Genomic DNA, 26,772 nt, shown 5'->3' with positions numbered 1-26,772 from the left:
CTTAATATTTGTCTCAGGAAAATGATACTTATATCACTGAAAGCGTTTTTAAAAGTCCAATGTTGCTGGTCGCATGTCACTCAATTACACTTTGAAAACATTTAAGCACATACCCTCATGTATTGCTAGCTAGATCGCAAACTAGCTATCAAGATGGCTAGCTAGATTCTTTCTTTCTTTCTTGAATGTCTTGTATACTCTACTTTTTCTTTCTTTCTTAATTGTGTGTTCACCTTGCTGTAGGTGCAGTTGTCAGGCAAGCCGTTGAGGGAGGCCGCTGTGGAAATGCACGACTTAGCGCAGGCTGAGGCCCAGAGGAGAGCGGCCCAGCGTGCCACTTTGGCTCTGATTCTTCCTCCGCATTTAGTGAACATCCTCAGCCTCGGTATGACGCTACATCATCATCAGTCATGATTTTATAGAGGAAATTTGGAGAATGTGGTCTACCAAATCCACATGCAACATGTAAACTCCACACAGGCGGGGCCAGGGATTGAACCCCGCTCTTCAGAACTATGAGGCAGTCGCCAACCGCACCAGCCAAAAAATGCATAATAAAGAAGGAAAAAAACACATATAAGGATTATAAATCACATTTTTGGGGGGGAATTTATTTGATAAAATCCAACACCAAGAACAGGCATTTAATCTTGAAAGGCAATTTAAAATAAAAATAGAATAGAGAACAACAGGCTGAATAGGTGTACGGAATGCTAACGTAACACATTCAGCTAAAGTTACATGACGCATAAACAACGAACTGAAAACGTGCCTGGTATGTTAACGTAACATATTAACAGTTATTCAGATTAATATAGCATAAAGAACATGCTAACAAGTTTACCAAACCATCAGTGTCACTCCAAATCACTAAATCCAATGAAATCTTCATCGTCGTAGGGCAAGGCGCCACTGTATTTTTTTATACATAATGTTCCAATGAATAACATAATTCAGTTAGTAACAGATGGCGTGAATCCTTGACTTTTTGCTTCATCAACTAGCTGGTTTTCAAAAGGAATATATGTAATATGTATTTTAAAAAATACAGTTGCTTGGGGCGGCACGGTAGTCAACTGGTTAATACATCTGTCTCACAGTTCTGAGGATCCGGGTCCAAATCCAGCCTCGCGTGTTCTCCCTGTTCCTGCGTGGGTTTTCTTCGGGTACTCCGGTTTCCTCCCACATCCCAAAATGTCAGTGCAAATGGTTGTTTGTTTATATGTGCCCTGCGATTGACTGGCGATCAGTTCAGGTTGTACCCCGCCTCCTGCCCAAAGTTAGCTGGGATAGGCTCCAGCACTCCCGCAACCCACTTGAGGATTAGCGGTTCGGAAAATGGATGGATGGGCAGTTGCTTGGAATATCTTTATTTAGATTGATTAATTGATTTTAGTATGTTAATTACATTGATTATGAAGAAAGTCAAAGTGTCCACTGCATACTTAGATTTTTCTGTACGCGACCCTTGGAAGAAAAAGTTTGGACACCCCTGGTATAAATTCTGCTTAAATCTCCCATGATTTAAATAAAAAACAAACAAACACCTCTTATTGACAGCTGGCATCCATTTTTGGTTCTGTTTGTGTAGTCGATGAAGAAGAATGGGATCAGCACTGCGTTTGGTACACTGAGTTGGTGTCAGGCCTCGACATGGTGGATGTGTGCATGCAGCAGCTCCAACAAGACCAGGACAAATGGAGCATGCAAAAAGGAGACGAGAGGACAACGAGTGCCCATGTTATGGTTGGAAATTTTGTGTGAAATATTTTTGGAACTAAAAGAGTTTATTATGCCTTAACAGTTCTTAGTGTTGCATTCCATTTGTCACCGCAGGACAGGGAGCCGAGGCTGGGAGAAATTTGGGAGCGATGTTCTTCCAGATTGTTAGATTTGGATGTTGCACTCATTAAGCTGCATTTTGTTCGACACCTTTCCAACCTGCGTGGTGACACAGCTCAGGTCAGCGGACATCCACTCACATGTTATGAGTGCATTTTGATGGATTTTGTAAAAAAGAAAATGCACTATGAATAGGAAACTATAGCAATTTTTTTCACCTTACAATAAGGGTATCTGATATGCATTGAGCATTCATTTTCTTTTTTAATCTCATAAACCCGTAATAAACTGCTCAACAACCAGAATAACCAACTGCTAACCAAATAGTGAGTGTACTACTCTGCCCTTTTAAAGACACTGTCAAGTGAATTCAGAGATTTGTTTCGAAATAGATCGTACATTTGAAGATAATTGATGAAAACGTGAAAAGACTGAGAAATACGCAATTGTGAATTGTGGCGATAGAGTGTGGCGTTAAGCTGTTTTTTCACCATTTCAGCTTTTCAAAGTTTTATGCAGGAGCTAAAACCATGCCCAAAGATGCACTTGGGCCTCCGGCATGAGTCCCTCCCTCCCCGCTGTATAAAAATTGAGTGCCTTTATTTCCATCAGTGGTTATGCGGCACAACTGCAAGTTACTTAATTATTACTACTCCCATCTCTTCCAATACAGTGTGCGGTTTGCTAGCTAGCTTCGCCTACAACCCGAAAATACATCTTTCCTGGATGCCTCAATTTACATAAGAGTTTGGTGTCATTATTTAAATTCCCAAGCAAGGTGGTGATCTCGCGGACGAGCCTGCCGCCCGTCCACCGGCCGACAGGAGCCACGGAAGCCTGTTAGCTTGCAAGCTAGCTGTTGTCTAGCGTTTCTCATTGTGTGTGGAAAGCCCCGCAACGACCCAGTGGGATATATATCGGGGCCACTGGAGGCTTTAAGTGAATATACAGTATTTTCACTGCTCAAGCATGTAGAGATGTATAGACATAAGAATCTTTAGCCTCTGTTGAAGCAAGACAAAATGCTGGTCATCATGTCTCTGGAAACATTTTGGGGGGTGGGACCTAGACTTTGAACTTTAAACTTTGAACAATATAATTTGTCTTATGATAATACGTTTTCCACTTTTTAGAATAAGAATGCATTTGAATGAAAACAATGATGGAAAATTGAACATCAGTTGCATTTTTTTTTGGTATAGGCAGTCTTGTGTGGAAACTTCTGGTACAGGGAATATGGCCTGATCCGGTTTTGTCAGCCCAGACCGACTGGGAACATTGTGAGTTTGCTCCAATGGAAGATCTTACCCCTTTTGGAAAGAATGAACCAACAATTTGTGGGTGATAAACAGCAAGTCACTCTCAAGGCTAACACCAGTCATCAGTGCGCTTTTGGGACTGATCTGCAGCCAGATAGAGGTAATAAACATCCTACATATCATTATACATTTGTCAAAAACATTAAGGGACTTCAAGCAACATGAGATTTAGTATCTGTTTTTTTCCCGTTCTCATAACCGTGAATCTAAAACCCACTTGTGTATTTTTGTTGTTGTTGTTGTTGTCAACTAAGGATTGTGGCCTTTTCAGAAATGAGAACAAATACTGTGTATTGTCATCACCGTCATAAACGTGCAGTATGACTGACCACTTTATTCTCATAAAAATAACTTTTTTTTTGGTCATAGCATCTCCGCCCCCCCTCCCCCATTATCCTACCACTTTATTCTTGTAAATAACTGACAGCAGTTCTGAAAAAATCCTCCATAAATGTTCTATTGTATCTTGGAGGTCTATAAATTATTCAAACAATAACCTTTGAGTCACCTTTAACTAAAAAACAGAGATATTCAAAAGAGCAGTAGAGTGAATTGGTCCTGACTGGTTCTGTAATACTCCTATGGGTCAAAAGGGAAGCCAAGAGGGCGGATAACGGCCCTTGGACGACAGTCCTATATAAGTCAAAAACGTCGGCTTTTAGCGCTCTTTGCCTCCCCTCCTCCAGCATTTGAGGTACTATCGAAGCTTTCATTCTCCCATCTATCCTTGTGTGAGACGTAGGATGATTAGAGAGTCTGTTTCTAAAAAGATAGTTTGAATTTTTTTTGACAAAGATTAGGTGAAGCCAAATATAGGAGTTATGTTGTAGCTTTAGGGAGAAGAGCCACTGACCTCAAAATCCATCTAAGCTTAATACAATTTTGAAGAACAAGCTTGTTGGAGGAATGCTCGACCTGATCAATTAAATATTCCTTTTTTGAATTAATATCACAAGTTTTTTTCATGTGAAATTATTACTTTTCCTTCCTTATAGTACCACTTTATGAAAAACTTTATGTTTTTTCTGTCATAATCTTTTAACCTTTTTCCACCTAATATTCCCACTTAATTACAATTACAACTTGGCCTAATTCTCCTAATATGCAGACTGTTGTTAAGACTGTTGTTAAGACTGCACCACTTCATTCTTGAAAAATTAGGATGTAATTTATTAATTTTCATGCTTTGCAGTATGTAGTTGGAAAAGCAGACATTGTTTTCACTCCAGTATGGCCCATATAATCAAAATGGTTCTTTGTTCTTTTTTGGCCAAAATACAATAAAGGCAGCATTCATGTGCTTTCTCATCTTGCCCAGCATGTTCTATTCTGTATTCACCTAAGCTACTTGGAGTTTCACACCCTTTCTTTTGCAGTTAATTTTGACCATCGTGATTTTCATGACTACATACAGTATGCAATCCAGTTTATTACTGTAGTGTTGCTCTTTGAAAGAGGTGGGGGAGTGGGGCAGTTCAATTCAATGCTGAATATAGAATAGAATGTTCTAGCTATTTCCCGGCCGGTCCTCTCAAAGAGCTTGCTTGGGTTTCCACCATAGTCACAGCAGACAAATGCTCAAAACAGTAAAAATTATGTTTGCATTTCTTGATAGCAGGTGCTCCACCAAGTAAAATTGCTGTCCCGACAATTCCAGGTAGCCTTTTTAGTGCAAAACCAAATATATAATTCTGGATTTCAATACCAATACGCTGTTGACTTTATTCCCAGAGGACGAATGGACAACGCTGCTGGAAGTTTCTCCTCTATTCCAGGTCTTGAAAGGAGTGGAGCAAGAGCTGAAAGGTGGGAGGAGAAATCACTGGTACATCACACACACCCATCATATAAAATACACATACTGTACAATACTTGACTAGCAAAGTCTATGACACTCTCTATTATAAGTTCTTTACTGTCTATTTTAGAACATTACAATATGTTGTTTTTAAGACTCCTTTCAAACTTGAATTTGTAATTATTACAAAAAGCGCAAAAGCGAGATGTATTGCTCATTGGTTTGTTTGTTAGTTAACAGGATTACGTATGCAAAAAAACATTTGTCATGTACGGCAAAGAGTTTGATTATTAATGTTTATCATCAACTAGTCACAAGTTCATTCACGTGAATTTGAGAAACGTCTCTTGTTTTCTGAGCGAGATAAAGTCCTTAAAATCCTTCTTGAGGATTATCTAACAAGTGAATCATCTCAACTCTACTAGTGTAATTCATAAGAACATTGATCAACTTTTAATAAAGTGTTTTACTGTTTTAAAACTCACATCTTCTTGATGAAAAGCATCACTCATATCACTCTCCACTTCATCTCTACTGCATCATCCTTGGCTGACACTGACAGCAGTGCTACAGCAACTGGTAACAGTGTATAGCTCTTGCTGTTGGTGGTTACAGACATTCGGCGTCACCTTGAAAAAGGTTGAAACTAGAAGTGCAACAATTAAAGCATTAATTTTGATAAACGATTAATCATTTAGAGACATTGTTTAACTTAAATCATTTGAAATCCTCAGGATTTCAGCCTTTAAATTTCTGTAGATCTCCTTGAAATCTGAATGATTATTAAAAAAAAACTTTGGAAAGGAATGCTAAACATTTTTGCCAGTTTTCTGACGTTACGGACCAAAGAGTAACTGAATGATAATCTCTTTTTTTTTTTTTTCATTTTCTGCTCTGTCAATTTGAAATAATGTCCTGTCTTTCAGTAGAGGGATGAAAATTTAAAAATGTAATTTTTAAATCTGATTATTTGAGAAAACATAACGGCAAATGAATCGATTAAAATAATTGCTAGTTGAAACCTTTGGTAGTTTTCATAACTCTTGCCTTCTCCTCTTCTCCACTCCACAAGGATAACTCTTTTCGCATTATTTTCCTCATATTGTGACAACAAGTTTGTAATCCTGTTTCTGAATCAAGTTTGCACATGTGCAGTAAGAAGACAGATTGGTCCATTACATGAGAAACAATCATGACAGATTAAACATTTAGATTTAGATTTTCTTTTTTAAGCGCAGGAAATTACACAAAAACAATAAGTGCTGTAAATCAAAGAAAGCGCTTTCTTTCTAGTGGGGTGGTTCGTTAATTATCAGAGCTAGAATAAAATTACACTACAGATTTCTCTGAAACTTTGTGGCAGTGTTACGGATGAGCCGAGTGAGAACCTTTTACATTTTGGGACAAATCCTACAAACAAAAAAAATGGATTGAGGATTTTTTTTAAATGATAATGAAATGATATGAATAGTGTTTGCTTATTTCATAAACCCCTTGAGACTTGGCAGAACGCCCTCATATCTTTTCATCTAATACACATGAATACACATTTCTATACATTATATCTTTTCATCTAATACACATGAATACACATTTCTATACACTTATAAGTCACCTCTGTGTTTTGCTCAGACAAGCGCGCCAACAGTTTTGTGGACGTCCTGGAATGTCAGTGGAAATGTGAGGGAGAATTGATCCCATTAAACCCATCAGGCCTCAACCCCAGAGAATTCTTAGTGTACCAGCATGGACTTTTCCTCATTCATACCTTGCATGGTCTGCAACTGGTTTGTAACAGTTCACTCCTTATCATTAAAATAATTTTGCAGTACATTGTGCCTATATTTGCATATAGAGTATGCACATGTTACAGTAACTAACATGGTTGTGTTGTGCTTTCCTCTACAGACTCCAACTGTTTCGCTCCAATTAGCTGCGAGTCTTCCCGATAACAACTACCACAACAATGCCTTCAGGAATTCCTTCTTTTATCAGGTAAATTTAGTTCTCATTTACATCAAAATACATGTTGAATATGGAATATGTTACCATTTTTACTTTCATAAACTTTTTTCTTAATTCTGCAAGATGTATTTTTGTAATGTTTTTTTTTTTTTTTTTTTTACCGTTTTTTAGGACTGCATAAACACAAAAGCATTACACAATCATCAAAACCTTACTCTCAAGGAGCAAAACATCGGCTCAGATTTGCACCTCAATAAGCACAATGTCAGCCTCGCACATTTTGCAAAACAATACACACAGTGATTTGCAAATTACTAAACATACTCATATACATTAGACACAGACGTTTATCATGTCACTTTCTTGCAATTCCAAAGCACTAACTGTCAAATTGACTGTCAAATTGACTTACTTCCTACATTTTTTTGTGAGCAGGGGAGGTGATTTACTTTTCATTCCAGATATTATTTGTCAAAGGGGTGGGGGGTGCGGAAAGCCAGGGGCCCCCTAAATGCTCAGGGCCATGGACAGTTGTCTCTTTTTGAGCTGTGTTTTCATCAGTGGTGTTAGTAGGCCTAAATTGTACTATGCGTTGCAGCAGTGTGACGTCCATAAAGCTTCTCAAACTGGCACTGAACTTCAGTCTGGGAAAGAACAACTTCTTGCCAGTCTGCAATTTTGCAACACTGCGCCAATGACACTTGGTGAGCATTGGGCAAACTGCAAAGCCTAAGCTTCCAAATACTAATGGCCTCACGTCAATCTGAATGATACCTGACATGAAATTAAAAAAGGAAGTTTATAGTGACTTTTGGGACTCCATCTATAACGCAACACGGATGTGTAAAATTGTGGCAGTTTTAATGCTACAGGGACAAACGTAGTAGTAATGATAAAACATCCATCCATTTTCTTTACCGCTTACCCTCACTCGGGTCATGGGCGTGCTGGAGCCTATCCCAGCTATCTTCGGGCGGGAGGTGGGTACAACCTGAACCGGTCTCCCGCCAATCGAAGGGCACATTGACACAAACAACCATTCACACTCACATTCACACCTACGGGCAATTTAGAGTCTTCAATCAACCTACCACGCATGTTTTTGGGATGTGGGAGGAAACCGGAATGCCAGGGGAAAACCCACTCAGGCACAGGGAGAACATGCAAACTCCACACAGGCAGGGCCGGGATTTGATCCCCGGTCCCCAGAACTGTGAGGCAGATGTGCTAACCAGTCGGTCACCGTGCCGATGATAAAACAGGGGTGTGCAAATTAAATACGTCATCGATGTCACTAAGGTCTTCATTTGAGAATTTGGTCAAAACAAAATAGGGACTTTGGAGCCACTCTCTGAATCTGAGTTTTCAGAATGTTAATCAACAAATTTCTGGATCTCATAAATTGAATCAATCTTCTGTGCCCCATGGCACATTTCCACCAGGTTTAGTGGAAATGTGGGTATTTTTGCATTACTTAACAAACACATAAATGCAGCTCATATGGCTTGCTGTGTGGGTGTAACAAAACAATCAGAAGTAAAAAACCACCACAAGTAGTATGACTTTTGAGCTGGAACTCTGACCACAGAGCCAACCACCATCTTCCTCTTTTGTCAAACCCTCTTATACATCTTTCAAAGTATTCAAAAAATTGTTTTTGGAAATTGTGGACGTCGTGTCCTCCGGGCCAAAGAGGAAAAGAACCATCCGGATTGTTATGGATGCAAAGTTCAACAGCCAGCATCTGTGATGGTATGGGGCTGTGTTAGTGCCAACGGCACGGGTAACTTACACATCTGTGAAGGCACCATTAATGCTGAAAAGTACATACAGGTTTTGGAGAAACATATGCTGCCATCCAAGCAACATCTTTTTCATGGGCGCCCCTGCTTATTTCAGCAAGACAATGCCAAACCACATTCTGCACGTGTAACAACAGCGTGGCTTCGTAGTAAAACAAGGCGGGTACTAGACTGGCCTGCCTGCAGTCCAGACCTGTCTCCCATTGAAAATGTGTGGCGCATTATGAAGCGTAAAATACGACAACGGAGACCCCGGACTGTTGAACAGCTGAAGCTGTACATCAAGTAAGAATGGGAAAGAATTCCACCTACAAAACTTCCAACAATTAGTGTCCTCAGTTCCCAAACATTTATTGAATGTTGGTAAACATGACCCTGTCCCAGCTTTTTTGCAACGTGTTACAGCCATAAAATTCTAAGTTAATGATTATTTGCTAAAAACAATAAGATGCACAACACTCTTCCTTTCTCAGCTTCCACCACATGGTTCTCTGCCCTGCCTTGGTCTTCTTAATCTTCCTCCCCACCACCAGAGTCATTTTACACACCACCGTCCTATGCTGTCAATCCAAACTGTCCTCTACCACTACCTTACAATCAGTAACCTTCAGATTACATCGTCTGCACAAGATGTAATCCACCTTCGTGCTTCTACCTCCGCTCTTGTAAGTCACCCTGTGTTCCTGCCTCTTCTGGAAAAAAGTGTTCTCTTCAGCCATTTCCCTCCTTTTGGCAAAGTCTACCACCATCTTTCCCTCCAAGTTCCTTTCCTGGATGCCAAACTTACCCATCACTTCTACATCACCCCTGTTTCCTTTACCAACATGTCCTTTACAATCTGCACCAAGGCGGGTGACTGGCCTCTCTGTCTGGGATGCTCAAAACTACTTCATCTAGCTCCTGCCAGAATTTCTCTTTCACTGCTAGGTCACATTCTACCTGTGGGGCATAGCCACTAATAACATTATACATAACACCCTCAATTTCAAGTTTCAGCCTCATCACTCGATCTGATACTCTTTTCACCTCCAAGACATTCTTAGCTAACTCTTCCTTTAAAATAACCCCTACCCCATTTCTCTTCCCATCGACACCATGGTAAAATATTTTAACATTTAAAATAATTTAAAACTTCTAGCCTTACTGCCTTTCCACCTGGTCTCCCGGACACAGAATATATCAACCTTTCTCCTAATCATCATGTCAACCAACTCCTGAGATTTTCCTGTCATAGTCCCAACATTCAAAGTCCCCACATTCAATTCTAGGCTCTGTGCTCTCCTCTTCTCTTTCTGCCTAAGAACCAACTTTCCACCTCTCCTTCGTCTTCGACCCACAGTAGCTGAATTTCCACTGCCGTCCTGCAGATTAACGGTGCCGGGGGCGGACGTTGTTAACCCAGTCCACGCCCGATCCGGTATGGAATTCATTGGATGAACACTCATATTTGATTGGAAAGGTTTTACGATGGATGCCCTTCCTGATGACGCAACCCTCTGCATTTATTTGGGCTTGGGATTGGCCTAAAGTTTGCACTGGCTTGTGCCCCCCCATAGGGCTGTATTCCTTTCTGTTTGACCTAACAGCTGAAAAAAAACTGAAAATGAATGAATGAATGAATAATGGTCCTCACTTTCATGTTTAAGACTTTTCCATGTTGACAGGAAGCAGATGAGACACTCTTTGTTCGACGCCAGAGGCTCCAGTCTGTTGGGGGCTTTTCCCTGCTTCTGCTGCACTGTTTGTCCCATGTCGCAACCAAAGACATGAGCAACGATTCCGCCCCTGCCTTTGGGAGACTCTTCTGTAAGGTACAAAGAAATAAGCATCTTGCAAATGAGTCCTGCTTTTCTATTTTTGGCCACGTTTGACTGTTTTGGTGAATAGGTGTGTTAGGACTTTCATTATATCTCAAAGGTATCACAAAGGTAGCCCCCAGTTTTTTTCCGTGGTGCTTGTTAAATCCATCAGGATTAATTTCAAAACGTTATGGATAATTGGCTTTCTGAAGAATTTTCAGGATGACCCCCAAATTCATTATAACCTTTACAAGTGAGCTTAATTTGGCCTTCTCTAAATATTTGAATGGAGGTCCAATTGTTCAGTGTTTCAGTACTTTTTGCACAACTTGCTGTTCTCGAAGAAGGAGCTGAAGGAAAAAAAAATACAGATTATTTGATCCATGAGTAGACCAATACATTTCCTGGTTCAATAAGAATTATTATTTGCAGCTAGAGTCCGTCACTTTTTTACCCAAGCTACTATGACAGGAGATGACACAATGCTGATTAAGCCTATCAGCTCCTCTAACATCTTGCTGGACAGGTCTGGACTGCTGGCAGGCCAGTCTAGTACTTACAGTACACTCTTTTATTACGAAGCCACGCATTTGTAACGTGCAGAATGTGGCTTCGCATTGTCTTGCTGAAATAAGCAAGGGCATCCCTGAAAAATACATTGCTTGGATGGCAGCATATGTTTCTCCAAAACCTGTACATACCTTTCAGCATTAATACTGCCTTCACAAATGTGCTAGTTACCTATGCCATGTACACTAACACACCCTCATACCGTCACAGATGCTGGCTTTTGAACTCTGTGCTGATAACAATTCGAAGGGTCCTTTTCCTCTTTGGCCCCGAGGACACGACGTACATGATTTAAAAAAAAAATATTAATTGAAATGTGGACTTATCAGACCAAAGCACACTTTTCCACTTTGTCTCAGTCCATCTCGGTTGAGCTTGGGTCCAGAGAAGCCGTCGGCGTTTCTGTGTGATATTGATATTTGGCTTTTGCTTTGAATGGTACGGTTTTAACTTGCATTTGTAGATGTAGCGACAAATCGTGTTAACTGACAATGGTTTTATGAAGTGCTCCTGAGCCCATGTGGCTACATTATGTTTCCCGTTTTTAATGCAGGGCCTCCTGAAGAATCAACGTTTCTCAACGTTGGTTTTCGGCCTTGCCGCTTACATGCATAGATTTCTCTAGATTCTTTGAATCTTTTGATGATGTTATGGACCGTAGAAGATGAAATCCCGAAATTCCTTGCAATTTTAAAATGAGAAATGTTCTTAAACTGTTGGACTATTTGCTCACGCAGTTGTTTACAAAGTGGTGAACCTCGCACCATCCTTGCTTATGAACAACTGAGTCTTTCGGGGATGCTCCTTTTATACCCAATCATGACACTTACCTGCTTCCAACTAACCTGTTGGTAAATGGTAAATGGGTTTTCACCCCTATAGCACTTTTATACCTTCAAGGTACTCTAAACTCACATTAACACTGTCTCCTCATTCATCTACTGTTGACGCAGCATCAGTATCTTGCTCTAGACCTTTGTTCAACAATGTTTTTAATGTTATTCACACTGCCATACAAACATATGTCAAGCAGAATGGAGGATCTGTGTCCCTTTTATGTTTAGTTTTACTGTGTCACAGTGGAGTTTTTAAGCTTCCGCTGTGGTTTCTTAGTATTATAATTGAAGTTTATTGAAAATCAGAGTCGATCAGTCTAACAGAACAAAGTTTCTAGAGGGGCGAGAGAAACGAAGACAAAAGACAAAGCACTAATTGTAAACAGGATGAGAAAAGTAAATCATTACATAGCTAACACAATGAAGCATGAAATATGAGTGTTGCATGCGGCTGTAGTGCTACACCCTGTGAGGGAAGGACAGGACAAGATAGAACGGGACAAGGACACAAGCAATTTGCATGTTCATACATTTTTTTGTCGCAATAAGTGAGTGTCCCCACACCCAGCGAAATAGTCCCAGGGGTGTGTCCCTGCGGACACATGTAAGTGAATTGACACCGTTTTGCATACAAAAAGACTGACAGAAGTGTCCCGTAATTGCCGTGCCTGCACCGCGGAGGCTGAGGACCCCACCCAATCAATTGAGGGGCGGGATCGGGCCCAGGGGTCCAACCGAGAGCAGCCCGGTGGACGGGACACGTCCCACATCGAGGGACCCAGGGCAGTCCGCCGGCCCCAGCGAGGTGCCCTGACAACTGGCCACCCGGCGGAGGCCGTAGCTGGGTCACTACGGTAGTACGTCGTAGGTGTGGCACTATTTTGTGGTGTCTCAGATAAACAACACGTAAGTTATTTGCAGTCTGTGCACAACTAAAGTACGTCATGGGAAATGTTATCTAAATGCTTCAACACAACAAATTTGATCGGGCACTTGAAGAATGTCCACAAGGAGGAGCATGGCGCGTTCAAGCACCATTTATATATATGTGTGTGTGTATATATATATATAAACACATAGATAAATCATTAGATGCTGGATAAAATTAGGTCTACTGAGGTGAGATGATGGCTTACATAATATGATCGGTCAAACTCCCAAATTAGTTTGAACTTTGAGGCATAATTTCTCAATTCTACAACTTTTGGTCATGTTAGAACTTGTCAGTAGCTCTCTTGTAACTGTTGTTGTGTGCCACCGTAGGTACTGCAGGCATCTCTTGGGGAGCTATTCCAGGCTAAACTCAGCTTGGATTCCTCAGCACACGAAGCCCATTGGTCGTTTCGAGATGACAAATCCTCTTGGGGTCACTCGAAGTCTTTCAGTCTGCTCGACTGTGGGGATCGCTCTGCTTATCTAACGGAGGCAAGCAGAGCGCCACTCTCTCAACACGTGAGTACAGAAACATGGAAGCCCGTGTCGCCACTTGCTCGCCACATGTGTTAACGCCTCCTTTCTTGTCAAAATGTTTGACACTGTCTGCATTATGTCAGCCATGTAAAAAGTAACAAAATTTCTTTGGGGAATAGGACATGGAGGATCTTGGGAGGAAACACAGAGAAACATCTCTGGTCTCCCAACTCGAAGGAGTTTTAAGAAAATGAAACACATCGACAGAAGAAGACCGAAAGCACCAAGTAAATAAAATAAAGCTTTAATTCCATGAAAAATCATGCCGTTCTCTTTGCTCTCAAACAATGTGGGTGTGTCCGCTAAATCTGTGAAACCACGCCCCACTAAAAAAATGGATGCAACTCAACAACCATTCGCACTCACATTCACACCTACAGGCAATTTAGAGTTTTCAATTAACCTACCATGCATGTTTTGGGGATGTGAGAGGAAACCGGAATGCCCGGAGAAAACCCACGCAGGTACGGGTAGAACATGCAAACTCCACATAGGCGGGGCCAGGATTTGAACCCCAGTCCTCAGAACTGTGATGCAGATGTGCTAACCAGTTGGACACCGTGCCACCCTTCCCTCAGTCTTTAATGCTAATTTGGACAAAAAATGTCGAAAAAATGTACTTCTGGGGTTTACAAAAATTGCATTTCGTAAGCCTAATAGCATAATTTCTGAACGTTGTTGCAAAACAACAACAACAAAAAAGACTCCAGTTGCCTCGATTCAGACTTTTCATACTACTAGACCTGGATGACTGAGAATCTACATCGAAATAAGAAAAAAAAAAACTTTAGCTTTTTATTTTTTACATTTTTTTTTATATTAAAATGATTTGGGCAATTATACTATTTGGCGAACAGTTTTTTTAAAAGTTTTTTTTCAGTCTTAATCAATATGAGAATCAAAATCAAGAATCCCTCGGTTTTTTTCTTGATCATTTAGCATCAATTGAAATGTTGCGACATGGTATGTGTTTTTTTTTTTGTGAAATGGTTTATTATGGTCTGAAATCTTTCAGTAAATGCTCAATACAATTTTTGTGTTCAGTGAAAAAGTCAAGTCAAGTTTCTCATCGCAGTTGCTTTAATTTCTTGGAATTCTTCAATTGCATTTTATTCTTTTTTATTGGAATACAAATAAAAAAGTTGCATAAACTTGAACACACAAAAACACTCAGAGTAAGTTTTAAGTATGTTTCAGAGACAAAAGTCATTGAAGCAAAATACTTTGTGCACAGACTCATCCATTGAGTGCCTTCCTTTAATGCTTCCTTTCATTGACTTCAATTATTTTGAGAGCGATGAAGATGGAGATGAAAATTAAGCCGCACACCAGCGCCACGATATTAAGGATCTTGGCTTTCTTCGACGCATCTGCAGCTGCGACCGAGTTCCCAGTAGAGTTGGCATTTTGTACCTTCAATTAAACAAGAGCTCCAATCAGGGAATTTAGTCATCACTAGGACCAAAGCCTTTTTATTTACGGCAGTGAATTTACAGTTGAAACAACTTGAACAATGTCTCATTTTTGGAGTTGCAGAGTGAGTGAGTAGAGGAAAACAAGGCCTACCTTGGAGGAGAAGACAATAGCTGCAATGCCAATTGGCAGACAACAACATAAAGTGTTGAAAATGGACCACGCCAAATAGGAGGGCGCCACAGAATGGGTCTGTCCTCTCTCCATACTGCCTCGTACTCAGTGCTCAAGTGGCTGCGGGGTGACAGCTGCCACCATTTATATGGAATGGGTGGAGTCCCCGAAGCGGCTTCATTTCACTTTCAAGAGCATCACACTCGTTTGACGCTGGTGCATCCTTTTACTTTGTACGTAAAATAAAGCTCCAAATTATTCATAAAACAAGGCTATGAATAATAAAATTCATTGTTATTTGCGGGACAGATGTATTTTGACAAAAGACTGTAAGAGCTTTTGCAAAGAAGTTAGACATTAACCGTCCTGTTATGTTTATTTCCCTTGTAAATGTAATCCACCTTGTTTAATAAAAAATATAATAATGTAAATTAATTTTTTAAAGAAAGAAAGGGAAATTTTGAGTCACAACTTAACAGGCGAGTAACTTAAAAAAATAAATAGAATTACACTTAAATTTTTCAACATTTGCAGAAACTACAACAACTCTCTCAATAAATCCATGTTCAAAGGACTCATATTTGTGTTTCTCACATTTCTGCACGATTAGCTCACTCAATGGCACCATTTCAAAGAAAGCGGCTGTAAGATACTAATAAAAATCAGTGTCGGCGCCAGAGTGCGTCCGATGGGCTTTCGGTTGGCGTGTGGGGGGGGCGCATTTTAACGCTTAGAAAATGCACATCATGTAATTCTCTTTGTTTTATGTTTACTTTGACACTTCAGATTGGCGTGGTATTAAACAGCTTGAAGCCTCTTTTTTGAAGGATTGTTCACTGTTTGTCAAAGTGCTGCTTATTGGGAAGTGAATTGAGTTGCGTTCACTGCCACCTTACAGCGCACATATCTCAAGTTCGCACTCACAATTCAAAGCAAAACATTACTCGAATGACAAAAAACAAATAAGTGACTCGTATCTCAAGACTCCACTGTAAAAACTATTGTATGTACGGTGGGGTAGTGGTTAGCACATCTGGCTCATAGTTGAGAGGTTCTGGTTTGAATTTTGGCCGAGGCCTTTCTGTGTAGTTTGCGTGACTTTTTTACGGGTACTCTGGCTTTGTCCTATATTCCAAGGACATGGATTTTAGGTTCATTGAAGACTAAAATTGTCAATAGTTCAGACTAATGCACATACAGTAGCACATATGCCTCTGGGTTCGATCCTGCCACGTGGTTGGCTGGGGTTTCTGCGAGTACTCCAGCTTCCTCCCACATTCCAGAAACGTGCATGTTTGATTCAAGACTTTAAATTTTCCATAGGTGTTAATGTGACTGTGAATTATTATATACTGTGACTATTATATCCTCTATGTTATACCTTATACAGCAGGGTTCACCAACCTTTTTGAAACTGAGAGCTACTTCTAGGGTACTGATTAACGCTAAGGGCTACCAGTATGCTCGCCAGCCAGATCTCCATGAATGCTATGGTTTATTCATGCGCTACAATATTGATCTTGGAACTATGCTATTTTTTTTCAATGTATTTTTTATATACTGTACATACATTATATACAGTCATCCCTCGCCATATCACGTTGCGCTTTTTGCTGTGTCGTGGATTTTTAAATCGTGCAAATCAAATCTTATATCGCAGATTTTCGCTATTGACAAAGTATCTTGTTCATATTGCAAAAAATATATCACGGTTCGGTTTTTGCGGTCCCGGTATATCAAATCTTTTTTGTGTTATTGCAGTTGCTGATATTTTTTAAAATATTTTTTATACAATATTTTGTGTTATCCATTGCTCTTGCTCTCTCTCAATATCCATCAATGAATTCATGCATTTCTTTTGCTAATCCGGGGTCGGGTCGCGGGAGCAGCAGTTTAAGCAGGGAAGCCCAGACTTCCCTCTCCCCAGCCACTTCGTCCAGCTCTTCTGGGGGATCCCAAGGCGTTCCCAGGCCAACCAGAAGACGTAATCTCTCCAGCGTGCCCTGGGTCGTCCTTGGGGCCTCCTCCCAGTGGGACGTGTGAGGAACACCTCACCAGATGCCCAGCCACCTCATCTGGCTTCTCACCCTATCTCTAAGGGAGAGTCTGGACTGCCTGCGGCAGAAACTCATTTCGGCCGCTTGTATCTGCGATCTTTTTCTTTCGGTCACAACCCTCAGCTCATGACCATAGGTGAGGGTAGGAACGGAAATTGACCGATAAATCAAGAGCTTTGGCTTTCAGCTCAGCTCTTGATTCACCACGTCTGACCGATACAGAGCCCAGTCTCTTGCAATATTTGTTTGTATTGTTTTCAAAGTGTTCTTAGCCGCTGGTGCACTTTCAATTGCTTTTTTGAACAAACTATCATAAAACAAACACTTAATAAGTACATTTATTCCAGATCTGCAGATGGCCACAACTCACACCGAGTACCTCAACACACAAAATGGTTACCTGGTTAACAGCCATCCAACACTACACTGTCATTCGGTGACTCTCATGTCTCTCAACTGACCATGCCCTGCCTTTTGAAGCCACACACATTCAAAGTCACAGATACTACACTTTCAAAAGTGAGGATGGCGACCCTAAGTGGACAAAAATAATACCTGCACCTCACATGCATACTTTGTATTGGTATTATGCATAAAGCTTTAAAATATAAGTAAAAATATAGACCCTTTCCAAAAAAATTGAATATCATGGAAAAGTTTATTTAGTTCCATAATTCCGTACAAAAAGCTAAACTTTCATAGATTATAGATTCAGGGCCCACAATTTAAACAATTTCAAGTATTTATTTGTTTATTTTTACATAATTTGGGCTTCCAGCTCATAAAACCCACAAAATTAGGAATTAAAAAAAATTGAATAGTGAAGGAATCACCATTTACTTCTCAGTTTTTGAAGTAAATGGTGGAAAGAAATTAGGGTCACATTAAATCAATCAAAATACGGTACTTTCAGAACGATTGTTAATATTCAATACTTGGTTTGGAATCCCTTTGGGCTTTGGCATTGAGGCAATCAGCCTGTGGCATTGCCTTGGAGTTATGGAGGCCCAGATTTCCTTGATGCTTGCTGTCATTTCTTCTCTGTTTTGGGGTCTGGTGTCCCTCTTTTTCCTCTTGATAATACCCCATAGATTCTCAATGGGGTTTAGATCCGGCAATTTGGCTGGCCAGTCAAGCACTGTGATGGCATGGGCATCAAACCAGTTTTTGGTGCTTCTGGTGGTTTGGCCACGGGCCAGGTCCTGCTGGAAGATGAAATCTGCATCTCCATACAGATCCTACGCAGAAGGAATCATGAAGTCCCCTAAAACATTCTGGAAAACTGTTGCGGTGACCTTGGATTTAAGAAAGCAGAGTTTACCAACACCTGCACTGGACATTGCACCCCAAATAATGATTAACTGTGGATATATTTCACTGGACCTCAAGCAGCTTGGGTTCTGTTCTTCCCCCATCTTTTTCCAAACCCGTGGCCCTTGAGTCCCAAATGAAAGGCACACTTTGCTTTCATTGGAAAAGAGGACCTTGGACCACTGGCCAACAGTCCAGTCCTTCTTCTCCTTGGCCCAGTTGAAACGCTTCGTACGCTGGCTCAGACTCAGAAGTGACTGGGGGAGCATCTTTGGAGATAACCCCTCAGAAATGACTCAGAGCCTCGGTTGTATTGATTCTGTGGAAGGGCAGATAAAGAGCAAGCGGAGGATTTAATCAATGAAAGGAGCTGCTGTCCTCTGAGACATAACTCTATGGCGTCCACAGCCATTGCAGAGTGACCACGGAAAAATGAGACATCACTGAAATAAATAGCTGCTTTTGTTAACTTTCTTTTGCTCCTCCCAAAATTCTTCTTTCACACACAACCATATACTGTACATAGCAGCCAGACTACAGGAAGTCTTCAGGTTACATAACATCCTTGTGCTTGTTGAGTATCTCTTGACCTCTCAAGTCATGCTTGTGGAAAAATATCAGCCTTGCTATTCAAAGACTTTTAAAGCCTGCCACTATGGAATGTGTTTGAGGCAAGAGCAATGAGGTGTGTAAACAGCAATTAAATTGAACGGTGCAATTCACGACAAAGTCGTGGAAAAGCTGCTCTGGGATACCTAGTGTTGCACCCCCCCTGGGAGGATGATTTAATCCTCATTGGCACTGTCAAATGAGGGCAAATGAGAGCGAGGATGACTTCCAAGCTCCACTTCTTTTTTTCAAGACACTTTATATGAGTCGTTAACAATAAATACAGAAGTTATCACTGGTTGTAATGGTAACAACAGTTACACATCTGATATCATTGTGTTTAATGTCCGTTTTCAACTGAATTCAATAAACACACATACTTCCCATATCTTGAATTTACAATGCCACAATAATATTAAACCACTGTTCATGACAAGAAAGCATAAATGGCAGTAACAAATGTACTTTCCCATTTCGCTAACAGTACAAGTTTAATAACTTTTAAAGATATCAGCAATAATGTACAAAGGTTTCACGGCAGCTTCATTGTTTTCTGACCTTTTTTACAGCAGACACGGAGACAGTAAAAGCCGTAACTAGGACACTTACAGTTGTCAACATTATCATCTACAAAACTAGATAGAGGAATTTATTTTCTGAATTTGAGTCACCCAGTAATAAGGCGCTGTCACGAGCGAATCTTTTTAAGAATAGATTCTCCTATTGATTATTGATCCAAAAATCAAGAAAAATCACCCTCACTACTATTACTGAGATTTTTTTGTTTGTTTTCACTACTAACATGCGTTTTATTCTCATTTATGAGGGATAGACTTGTATCCTCAAACTGCATATGACTGAGTGTATGGTATGAATTTGGTGTATGGGGGGGGGGGGGAACTCAAGTCCATAGCAGTGATTTTGAGCTGGGCTCCGTTGCCCTGTGTGGAGTTTGCATGTTCCTCCCATGCTTGCCTGGGTTTTCTGCGGGTACTCCAGCTTGCTCCCACATTCCAAAAACATGCATGTTAGTTTCATTATCTATTTCCGCCCAGCGATTGGCTGGCGACCTTTTCAGGTTGTACCCTGTCTCTCACCCAAAGTCAGCTGGACGAGAATCCATTTCACCTGAATGAGGACAAGAGCTATCGAAAATGGATGGGTGGATGAGTCACTATATTAAGTCTTAATGGAACTTTCCCCCCACCCTGGAGTCATAATGGTTCATTTCTGGTTCATCCTGATTTCGCAAACTGTACATACCATTCAGAATCAGATCAGATCAGAATCAGAATCAGAATCATCTTTATTTGCCAAGTATGTCCAAAACACACAAGGAATTTGTCTCCGGTAGTTGGAGCCGCTCTAGTACAACAGAAAGTCAATTTACAGAACACTTTGGAGACATAAAGACATTGACAAAAAACAATTGTGCAAAAAGATGCAAAGTCCTCTAGCATTTAGAGAAGTTCGAAAGACTAATATTGCAATAGTCCGGTGCAATGACCACTGTGCAAAGGGCGCTGAGAGTTCAAGGAGTGTATGCGGTTTAAAGTGACGAGTAGTGCGAAAATCTGTGACAATGTTGGTTGTGCTCAGATTTACTGACAGAGGCCCACAGCTTGTCATATTAATATGTACTTTCCCACAACAGGAACACTAAAGTTCCCTTTAAAAAGTCCCTGATCAAATTCAAACTTCATATTTGACTGAACAAGGAGAAGTGCAGCAGCTTAATGTACAATCACGTGGGACAATACCCGTAACAGAAGTAGAAGTAGTAGTAGAAGTAGAAGTAAATTTCGACTTTAACGTTGAAATCCGACTTATGCGGAAATTCGTGTTATGTCGCCAGCGTAGGAACTGAACTCGTTCGTAAATTGAGGACTTCCTGTATGCTGAAAAGGAAATATAATTTAGACGATGTCTAAATTATATTTGTGGTTTCTTTTCATCCATACAGTATTAGCAATTTTAGGTGACAGTAAAGGGAAGTAAGTATTTTTTTTAAAATACACTTGCTTTTATTAAAACTCATTAAGCTTTGTTCCTGTCCTCGTCTCTTACCACTGGGTTGTGCAACATAATATACTGTGTCGTGCAGTCAAAGTGTGGTACTTGCTGCCTAAGTACAGTTCAGTTGTAATTGAACATTTTAGTACAATACATTTGCATTTAATCATTAATAACAGTTTGTTTTTAAAATACTTAGGGACGTTTTTTTTTTTTTTTTACTTTTATGTGCAGTACATTTGAATAGCATCATTGGGCAGCCGTGTCCCAATGGTTAAGATCATCGCCTGCCACCGTCGGGGACCTAGGTTCAAGACCCCGACTGGACCATCCACCAACATCCCCTGGGCTCACAGTTGTGGTGTCCTTGAGCAAGACACTGATACCCTGAAATGCTCCCCGGGCGCTTCAGCGGCCCCCTGCTCCAGTGTGTTCCCCTAACATGTGTATGTGCTCACTATGATGGGTAAAGCGCAGAGAACAAATTTCATGTGCATGCATGTATGTTCATGACAGTAAAGGTGACTCTTCTTCTTATTTAAGTGCAGTTTTTATTGTCTTATATTTAAGTGCTGTGCTAATTTTCAAACTGCATCATTTTGGAGTGGCATGCAATAGTATTAAATGTATATCTTTAAGAATAAAACCTGTGTCTCGGTTAATGAGTACTTGGGCCTAATACACTATTGTATTCTAATGTTAATCATAATGTTGGTACTTCATCTTTTTTTCAAATTTATTTTAGGTAGTAGAGCCTAGTATAGTGTACAGTAGTACTGTATGATAATATTTAAACAAACACTGGGGGGCAGTGTTGATCAAGCGATGTGAACAATGAAAAGGTATGCGTTTAAATATATATTTAACCAACCACACACTTTCAAAGTCAACACTGCGTGTGATCTACAGCTTGGTAATCATTTGAAGTGCAAGTAAGAGCTAGTTGAAAATAATTCGAGAAGAATTAAGAACGAGTAAGAACTAGTTGAAAATAATTCCTACAAGGAATCAGGAAGTAAAATGTGTAGTAAAGTACAAAAATGTATATATATATATATATATATATATATATATATATATATATATATATATATATACATTTTTATATGTTTATATATATATATATATATATATATATATATATATACACATACACACACGAGGATATATGGAATGGATATGGTTGGCATTTGATTTGACAAGGATGTCTTACGAAAAGCCTCGTCGTTATAAATCAGCACAAAGTCATTTTCGAACTTTAATTTTACGTGAACAACGTCAACTATGTACGGATATTGAGGAATTTTAAATTATCTTTGAAGGCATGTCGTCGTCATGGTAACCCAGAGTGTTTACAGCACAACGCGGTTGGTCACAACTCGCCACGAATCGATGCTGGCGTCACATTAAAAACACACAAGGTGGGATTTTATCACCCCACTCACAAGAAATTGACAGCGTTAGTGTGAAAATAATATTAAAAAAAAAAAAAAAAGTTCGTTAAGGTGAAAAGGTTCCCTGTGTGATCTACGTCACTTATTCTTTAAAATACAAGTGAAGCCAAACAATAAACATGGACTCGCCCGAAGACTTGGACGTTTTCTTGAAGAATATCGACGATGTAAGTAAGTATCCACAATATGTGGTCATCTAATTCCGACAATTGTGGCAGTCAAAAAGAATAAGTAATAGCAGAATTGAGGTTTTGGCTGAGTTAGCTACAGTTGCGTACTGCCTGCCAATCTCAACCGCTTTGTAAATATTGTGCTGTAGATGTGTATAGTTTTAATTTTGTGTGCTATTTTCATCTGTATGACAACATTACTAGTAACTAGTTTCTTATTGTATAAATATATTATACGATATTTAAATAGGAGTTTTTTTTCTTTTTTCTTTTTTATTCAGGCAAGCTTGTGAAGGACCTAAACTCACCAGATGTGGAAGTCCAGCAGGAAGCTATGAAGAAAGCAGATAGCAAAATTGCTGCCTTGAATGGATCCTGTAGGACAAAAGTCAACAAGACCACAATCAACACAAGCCTACCACCCAAGACTCCTGTGGTAAAAATATTGTCACTGTTCGCACATAAACAACATTTCCCCCTTTAAAAATCTATACATTGTCAAGAATATCTTTAAAATTCCTTTTCATGTTTTGCAGAATGCACAGACTGAAAGTGCAGGTAAGGCCCAAAGAAAAGAAAAGTTGCACTTGATGTCCCATGTAATGAAGGGCAACAGATTATTTATTTTTCTTTTTATTGTTGACTGTTTATGCCACCGGGGACCCTACGTCGGAGACATAAATGCCGATAGAAGTGTTTTTCTTTTTATGGCCAGAGAATTTCATGAGGTTAATGGAGAGGGATGCGGAAGACAGGAGGAAGAAGAGGCTCGCTCAAGAGGAAAAGGCCACTGGTGTGTTTGTTCCCTGCCACTTCAATCTGCTGTCGGGAGGTGGACAGGTTGCTGTACCGTCTGTGGGGCCAGCTGTATTTCCTGTTTAATGTTGTATGCTTTCTGTCCGCACAGCGTTTAAGGACAAAGGGAATCAAGCCTATGGCCGAGGAGATTATGAGACTGCTGTGAAATATTACAGTGAAGGCTTGGCTGAATTGCGTGACATGCAGCAGTTGTATACCAACAGAGCGCAAGTGAATACTTTTATAAACCCTTTAAATTTTGTGTGATGGGAAAGAAAATAGATAAAATTAAATGACATAATAACCTGCAAAATGACCGCCTTTTTTTCATTGCTTACCCTGTAAGAATACCTTCATATTTCAGATATTGTTGGAACCTGGTACAGATTTCCAAGTACAAAATTAAATAATACATAAATACATACTCATTGGACACTTCATGGGGTAGTCCTCCACAATTGAATGAAATTTAATACAGTGCCTGCTTTATATTATATATACACCGTACAGTGTTCCCTTGCTATATTGCTGGTTACCTAATGCATATCGTGGGATTTTGAGTGTATGATGTAAACCATTTTTTTAAAAATCGGTGGTAAAGTATAATTATTTCAATATTATAAATATGATAATATAAGTGATTATTATTTGGCTATTAATTGAGGCATTGTGTCAACAATGGTAACAATGGAATTGTTGGTTCTTGTATTACTCATATAAGATTGTGAAGGTATACCAAATGTTACATTAGGTAGTTGTAATTTCATCTTTATATTGTGATGTCAGATGTATTTTTGACAATCATGTCCTACTGGTCTTAATGTTTGCATCTCCATAGGCTTACATCATTCTGGAGAAGTATGAGGAGGCCATCAGTGACTGTGAATGGGCTTTGAAGGTAAGGTCCTGCTGGATGTTGTCATTTGCAGCCTCATTTGTCATACAATCCCACCCTTTGGTCAGCTGGAGCAGTCGTATAAAAACAATGAGGGCTGTTGGGAAAAGTGGAATTTAACTTCAGCTAGCATTGATAATTGAAGGAACCTGTGTTTTAAAATCTCCTAACTTCCGTGGTTCCAAGCGTGCTCTTTTTCGTGAAAGAACTTCGTTCACAACAATGTATAAAAAACAACCAATTTATTCCTGACAGAGGAGTCTATACATTTTGCAGAGCTCTGGGTTTGTAACTACCCTATCTTATCCTTAGCAGATACCGTAGTCGAACAAAACTATCTGACTCTCCCCCAGACTTATACAATGTTTCAAACAGGCCGGTGTGGAATCGCTGTCGTCTGATTGGTCCGTAATCTGACGTCATCGTTGTTCGGCCAAATGATGACTATCTGATCTGGGTCCAGACGTCGCCTGCATTCAATGTTTATAGTGGCTCCCCGCAGTTCCTTTCTTCTTTGCCATCTGTCTCCAAATACCCCCTGATGGGGGCCACATACCCCCCCGATGGGGGCCTTCCTGCAATATACTCCTATACTCCAATACACATTCTCTTCCAAACTAGTTAGAGTTACATATTAGAATATAAAGTATTCTATATTCCCTTCATAATCAAGCTGATTTTACTCCCATCAGTAAAGTAGAAGTGGAAGCTTGCCAAAGGCTGAAGGAAATTGTAATGTTTCTTGTTGGCTACCTCAGTGTTCATGTGGGCATCAGCCCTGCACTATTTCTGTTGGGACACAAGGATGAAGTAGAGTCGGTCTTCCATTTTGCTGCTGTGAGAGCTTTCACTGTTCTTGGAAGACTTTCAACAACTTTCTAGTTATAAGACTTTAGAGTGTGGTCAGTACTTCCACACCAAAACTCATCCTTGGCATAAGGGGTGCTAGTGGTACATAGGCTCCCTCTAGTGGTATGTGAAAGAGTCCCAGAATTAAATGTTCAAACTGCATCATCTTACAGTTCAGTAAATTTTTAAGTACTGTTCAGTTGTATTTAACTGTCACATTAAATCTTTTAGAACTGTTGGTTTTCAAATATTTATTTAGTTGCAATTTTTTTCCCATCTATATTTTAATTACTCTTTTTTGATGTTTTTCATTTTCCTGTCAATGCAGTATCAAGGTTCAAACAGCAGAAAGTTGCACTGGCGTACAAATGACTTACTATTAGATATTTTAAAGAATAAAGCCTCTGCCTTGGTTTTGATTAAAAAAATGTAGGATTAGCATTTTTCCAAAAAACTGACCTGACAGTAGAATATCACTTTCATTATCTTTTGAAAAATCATCTCTCGATTGCCTGATCTAATGCCTCTAATTTAATTTTGATTATAATTTTCACAAATTATCACAGACTGGTAGAGACAGAAGACGGGACCAAATAGTCTGTCAATCATTTGCACACACGGGTACACACTGCACCCTCGCTGTCTGTACACCCAGCAGCAGTCTTGCGCGTGGCTTTAGTCCGAGATGCTGTGAAGTGAGGCTACATTCAAATCTTGCTATCAGTTTGAAAACTGCATGTTGTCCCTTTAGGCCTTCTATGCAACTGTATTTTATTGTTGGTCATGATGATGGTAGTAGTGTTTTATTAGGTTGTACTCGGTGTAAAACGGGATTAAAGTTGTGTCTACGTCGACCAGTCACTGATGATGTAATTGATATTTTTTTTGAGTACAGCATGATAATTTAAAAAAAAAAAAAATAACAGGAAGAGGGGGGAAAAAAGAATGATTTTCGATGAGCTATAGTCACAAACAATGGACAGCTCATACAAAGAATTTACACAAAATAGCAAATTCATCAACATCAAGTAGCATCTCAACTGTTACATTTGACATAAAATGCACAATAGATTTATGCTTTGCTTTTATAAAGTACAATAGTATAGAGTGCTATTTTTCTTAATAAAAACACCTTTTTTTCAGGAGGCTGTAATGGTTTCCAGTCATTTCAAGGGGAAAATATGATTTGAGATACAAGTGTTTTAAGTCACAAGCATGGTCATGGAACAAATTAAACTCGTATCTCAAGGCTCCACTGTATGTTAATTCTGATGAGTGTAGAAGTTGGCAAACGGGTGTAAAATAGGCAACGCCTCATATCTCACTGTATCAAAATGCAAGATATCTGTGCGGCATGCCCTTACTAATACTGTACTTTTCCTTTTGTATCAGTGTAATGAGAACTGCATAAAGGCCTACCTTCACATGGGAAAGGCATACCTTGGGTTGAAGAAGTATAGTGAGGTGAGTATAAGTAGCGCTCATTATATCTAATCACATTGCTTTTGCGCAACCACGGCATGCTCAGCATCTCATCTACAACCCCAATTCCAATGAAGTTGGGATGTTGTTTTAAACATGAATAAAAACAGAATACAATGATTTGCAAATCATGTTCAACCTATATT

The 26,772-nt window shown here is 39.7% G+C and overlaps 2 protein-coding genes across 13 annotated transcripts in view; both read left to right on the top strand.

Moving 5' to 3' along the window:
* The window catches only part of si:dkey-103g5.4 (uncharacterized), a 36,609-nt gene extending 15,067 nt beyond the window's left edge, over positions 1 to 21,542 (top strand). For 2 of the 10 annotated variants that reach the window (XM_061682047.1, XM_061682040.1), the window contains 12 exons: positions 244 to 385; positions 1,592 to 1,746; positions 1,837 to 1,962; positions 3,045 to 3,261; positions 4,777 to 4,818; positions 4,893 to 4,967; positions 6,592 to 6,746; positions 6,868 to 6,954; positions 10,391 to 10,537; positions 13,195 to 13,383; positions 13,521 to 13,628; positions 21,213 to 21,542. In XM_061682047.1, the coding sequence (XP_061538031.1) occupies positions 244 to 385; positions 1,592 to 1,746; positions 1,837 to 1,962; positions 3,045 to 3,261; positions 4,777 to 4,818; positions 4,893 to 4,967; positions 6,592 to 6,746; positions 6,868 to 6,954; positions 10,391 to 10,537; positions 13,195 to 13,383; positions 13,521 to 13,595 (1,410 nt within the window). In that variant the 3' untranslated portion in view covers positions 13,596 to 13,628; positions 21,213 to 21,542. Of the gene's footprint in view, positions 1 to 243; positions 386 to 1,591; positions 1,747 to 1,836; positions 1,963 to 3,044; positions 3,262 to 4,776; positions 4,819 to 4,892; positions 4,968 to 6,591; positions 6,747 to 6,867; positions 6,955 to 10,027; positions 10,144 to 10,390; positions 10,538 to 13,194; positions 13,384 to 13,520; positions 13,629 to 20,020; positions 20,300 to 21,212 lie in introns of those variants that run through there. The other 8 variants (XM_061682046.1, XM_061682045.1, XM_061682042.1 and 5 more) reach the window with 7 other exon arrangements.
* An 815-nt stretch (positions 21,543 to 22,357) lies between these two features.
* Positions 22,358 to 26,772, top strand: part of ttc12 (tetratricopeptide repeat domain 12) — a 30,438-nt gene continuing 26,023 nt past the window's right edge. For 2 of the 3 annotated variants that reach the window (XM_061682048.1, XM_061682049.1), the window contains exons 1-7: positions 22,358 to 22,603; positions 22,884 to 23,038; positions 23,139 to 23,160; positions 23,318 to 23,395; positions 23,510 to 23,631; positions 24,239 to 24,298; positions 26,537 to 26,608. In XM_061682048.1, the coding sequence (XP_061538032.1) occupies positions 22,552 to 22,603; positions 22,884 to 23,038; positions 23,139 to 23,160; positions 23,318 to 23,395; positions 23,510 to 23,631; positions 24,239 to 24,298; positions 26,537 to 26,608 (561 nt within the window). In that variant the 5' untranslated portion in view covers positions 22,358 to 22,551. The remainder of the gene's footprint in view (positions 22,604 to 22,883; positions 23,039 to 23,138; positions 23,161 to 23,317; positions 23,396 to 23,509; positions 23,632 to 24,238; positions 24,299 to 26,536; positions 26,609 to 26,772) is intronic. The other variant, XM_061682050.1, reaches the window with a different exon arrangement.

Source organism: Phycodurus eques, chromosome 7 (assembly GCF_024500275.1).
Source record: "Phycodurus eques isolate BA_2022a chromosome 7, UOR_Pequ_1.1, whole genome shotgun sequence".
In the NCBI taxonomy this organism is placed as follows: domain Eukaryota; kingdom Metazoa; phylum Chordata; class Actinopteri; order Syngnathiformes; family Syngnathidae; genus Phycodurus; species Phycodurus eques.
This window is presented reverse-complemented; position numbering and strand designations above follow the sequence as displayed.